This window comes from Hemibagrus wyckioides, linkage group LG07, assembly GCF_019097595.1.
Source record: "Hemibagrus wyckioides isolate EC202008001 linkage group LG07, SWU_Hwy_1.0, whole genome shotgun sequence".
NCBI classification, from domain to species: Eukaryota; Metazoa; Chordata; class Actinopteri; order Siluriformes; family Bagridae; genus Hemibagrus; species Hemibagrus wyckioides.
Genome location: NC_080716.1, coordinates 6572574 through 6577002, shown reverse-complemented (window position 1 = coordinate 6577002; position 4429 = coordinate 6572574). Strand labels below are relative to the sequence as shown.

The following is a 4429-nucleotide window of genomic DNA, read 5'->3' as shown; positions in this document are numbered from 1 at the left end:
TAACTCCAATGATCTTCTCAGCTGTCCTGAGGGGCCCCAGTGCTCAGTTTGGTGGTGGTGGAGATGCTGTTCCCAATCCGGACTGACTGAGGTCTCCTAGTAGGGAAGTCCAGGATCGTTCATGGCTAGGTATTAGTTTTATTAACAATAGGTGTCACCATTGGGGTTCTGTATGTTACTGTATGTGGCTATGACTTGAGTCGTTTTAACTACAAGTTCCTTCCCAGAATTAGAAGTAAGCAAAGTAGCACTTTCCCATGAATGGATTTCATGCTAGACGTTCTAGACAACTGTGTGCTTTAAATTTTGTGGCTATGTAACATAAGTTGAATGCAGCATAAGTTGTGGCCATGACTTAATTTTCTGGCTCTCATTCCTTAGTAAGTGGTAACCATATCTTATGTATTTCATTCCCAGGACTTCATAGTCTCATTCTCATGCCTTATATAGACATAATTTACTTATTATGTTCACATGTCTTACTAGGTTGTAACCATATCTTAAATAGTGTGTTCCCATCCCATGACTTAACTATCTTCTTCATACATCTTATTAAGTTTTGGTAATCACTTATCTCATTCATACAAGATACATAAGACCACAGGTGAAGAGCTTTAGTTAATGTTGACATGTTTCTGGTTCTTCACCAGAATGAAGAAAAAGTGTGAAGTTTGTGTCTTTGATTATTGCAGGGATGTTGGTACTAGATTGGCTAGAGTAAGTATTCCAGAAAGTGCTTAAAAAATGTTTATTTTATTTTATTTGGGGTGGGGTCGGGGGTGGGATTTGGGGTCTATGAAAGGTATGAGTATGATGGAGATATCAGATCCTTGTCACCAGGAGGGGTCCACAAAATAAGAAATCTGGACCATGTCACTTATTAAACCACTTGTGGCTCAGGATTTCATCAAAAGATGGACGCATATCAGGGTCTTGATTCAGGCACCGCATCATCAAATCTTTGCAATCTGTGTGAACAGTGATGAGACAGAGGATGAGCATGAAATTCAAATGAAACTTTAAAAATAATGCAAAAATGTAGCAATTTTCTTACCACGAGATAAACCAGGAATGGGAGGTACTTGTGCCGCAGTAATCTCATTATAATTACCAAAGGGCATGTCTCCAACAAGCAAGTCATACAGGAGTATACCCAGACCCCAGACGGTAGCAGAAACACCAAAATATTTTTGGTAGAGTATCCACTCAGGAGGACAGTAAAATGTAGTGCCTGAGTAAAGAAAAAAGAGAGAGTTAGAACAAAAACTGTCACAAAAAAACACCTACACTGCATGCTCTATTCAACTGTGTCCTATGTCTATTCTGAACTGACCCGCATAGGTTTCGTAGGGCTTGTCCGTCAGTAGGTCACCGCAGCCAAAGTCGATCAACTTCACCTGCAAAGTTTCTGGATTGAACAGAAGATTCCCGGCCTTGATATCGCGATGAAACACTCCTCGCTCACAGCAGTGACAAGCAGCTCGAACCACCTGATGCATAACCACTCGTGCCATCGGTTCAGACAAAGGACCATTAACACATATGCAGAACTTTAGGAGGTCTATGCAGCGGTTGGGTTGCTCCATTACCAAGATTAAATAAGTGGGCGTCTCGAACCATTCCAGCAGCTCCACCACATTCTCACAGCGAGGAGGCTTGGATACCATCTCCATTAAGGCCACCTCCAGAGGCAGGCTGCGTGTCTCTCCGGGCTAAAATTACAAAGACACAACAATGGTTAGCATGGGTTTGGAGTGAATACATCTAAACTGTGGGAAGCAGAGCTGTAACTGAAGAAGGTTTTGGATTGAAGCTCACTAGTGTTCTAGAAATCTGCTTCATAACATTATTGTCATTTGCACTTTTCTGGAGAATCTGAAAACTTTACTTACAATGGTGATGTATTTGGCCTGTGGCTTTTTGGCGACACATTTAATGGCAACCTGTTTGTATGGAACAAAACACAATTAGTCAGTTCTCTAGGCCAATTCAACCTTCCAATTAGTAAAATCACTACATTTTAGGGGTCAGCAAACATTTAACAGAATCACTGACCTTTTTACCATCTTCCTTACGGACTCCACTGTAGACAGTGCCAAAGCCTCCTCTCCCCAGCACCCCTTCCATAATGTACCATGAATCAAGCTCACCTATACACACACACACACACACACACACACACACACACGCACACAATCATTCAGTTGCGATTACATAGCATTGTTATTACACCTGTCTGTACACTCTCCCGAATATAAGCATCTGGAGGTAGTACATGCAAATCTAGACTTATCTCTCTCTCACACACACACCTTGATTAAGTGATTTTGAAATATAGTTTCTCTGTATTGTAACATACCGTATGGTGAAGTGAGAGACTCAGCTGATTTCTGCTCCTCATCATCAGAAGAGCTAGAAAGAAGAGTTTGGTTTTGGAGCATTTGCTCAAGTTCCATCAGCCACTCGGGTCTTTCTCTTTTCTTCTCTTGAAGCAGATTATTACAGAACTGCAACACAGACAGGAAAATAAAACCACTTATGAAGACTTGACGATTGATACTCAGTTTTCACATATTTTTCAAATATGAATTGTCTTGTTTACCCCTATAAACAATCCCATTATATTATATAGGGTGCACTGAGGGAATCTGACGATCGTTGTAGTGATGATCTCGCAATAATCGAGCGCTTGAGAAGTAAATCCAGCCTTGGATAGCTTGCAGGCATGAAGAAATTTGGACATCTACAACAGATACAGAAAGGTTTGTTCTCGTTAAGGTTCCCCATTCAATTCAACATGAAAAAAAGAAACACATGGAACAGAAATTTCCGACCTGGAAGTCTGGCTGGCCGAATCCTGAGGTGAGAAACAGCATGTACTCGTAGACTTCAGTTCTATCAATCGCTTCCCTCAAAGCTGACATGGTATCAGGCTCTCTGGAGGAAAGAAAAAATAAAAACAAAAAACAAAACAAATCACATGAGGAAAAAACACACACACATACACACACATACAGTATGCATACACACACACACATATACATATGTATACACACACATAAAATACCTGTCATATCCAATTAGTTGAAAATTTCGATGTGAATCCAGCCACAGTCGTGCCACCACATAGCAGATATGTGCTGCATAGATCCAACCCCTGGAGGCTGAAAAAAAACATGTATGTGAGTCCACTGTCCACTTTATTAGGAACACCTGCACCTAACTGTTTAGTCCGCAGACCATTACAAGCTATGTTTCCATCAGTGCTGCAAATTTAACATTTTGCCACAAAATTAACTTTTGCCACTTATATCTCTGCTTAAATCTGGGCTCTTCATAAAATAGTCATAAAATCATTCTTTTGAGAAATCTGCATGTTTTGTTTATGTTTTCCATCAAGAAATTGTACATACATTTGATGTTAAAAATATGTTTATCAAACCAAACAAAAAAGAAAAAATAATTTTATTCAGTAAATCTGTTCCCATCATAGCATAAGCACATGGTTTCTTATCAAATAAAAAATGATCCTCCTCAGTAGAGGGCATACTTTTTTCCACACTTCCATTTTGGAGATTTTATTTGTGTTTCTATCCCTTTTTTATGCAATATCCCAAATTAAAAATAAAAATACTAAACACATAAAAATATGAGGATAGAAAACTCTTCACTTCAATCAATGTGCTGCTGCGTGATTGGCCGATTGGATAATTACGAACAAATGAGCAGATGTTTCTAATAAAGAGTATGGTGAGCATGTTCATTTCAGAAGAATGGAGCATATCTGTACCAAAATCATTTCCCATTTCAGTGATGGCTTTTCTGTGTTCAGCTTCTGGAGTATTGGAGCATAAAAGACTCGCCAGAGGAAGACACCAGTCCTGCTGCATCGCAACGCGTCTGATCTGAAGCAAAAAGTGTCCATTAGTCCATGTGATGCTGACAAAAAAAAAGGAAAAAATGATGTTGATGTTGATACACTCACTTTTGAATCCTTTCTCCTCAGAAGTCTATAGCCCTTGAAGAGGATCAGGGCGATTTCTGCCTTCACTGTTTTCTGTAAAAGAAAAATATCTTTAAATAATACGGATATTTATTCATTTATTCATGCACTTTTTATAATTCGCAAAACTTTGTCCAAAATGATTTTATTGCTTATTCTTTAAAAAAAAAAGAAAAAAAAGAGAAAGAAACATTAAAGTAAGAGAGTTCAAATACATTTAAAAAATAACACACAAGCTAGCTAGATAGCTATGAACAACCATTTAGCAATTAGCATTTAGCTTTCAACAAACTCCATAATCATCCTCAAAATTCTCCTCATATTTAAATGCTGGTAATTATATATGTAGGTGGTCCGATTCGCTATGGTTAGGCTACCCATCTGAGTTGTGTTCTATGGTGTAGTGTGAAATAAAGGCTGGAGTAG

At 38.8% G+C, this 4429-nt stretch overlaps 1 protein-coding gene across 1 annotated transcript; it reads right to left on the bottom strand.

Annotated features, from left to right (window-relative positions):
* Positions 1-1368: 1368 nt before the first annotated feature.
* On the bottom strand, positions 1369-2924 carry LOC131355905 (probable myosin light chain kinase DDB_G0282429). Its single transcript, XM_058394481.1, is given in 7 exon segments — positions 1369-1452; positions 1455-1712; positions 1893-1943; positions 2056-2150; positions 2360-2507; positions 2654-2743; positions 2835-2924. Coding segments are annotated over 7 exon segments (816 nt in total).
* Positions 2925-4429: the final 1505 nt, after the last annotated feature.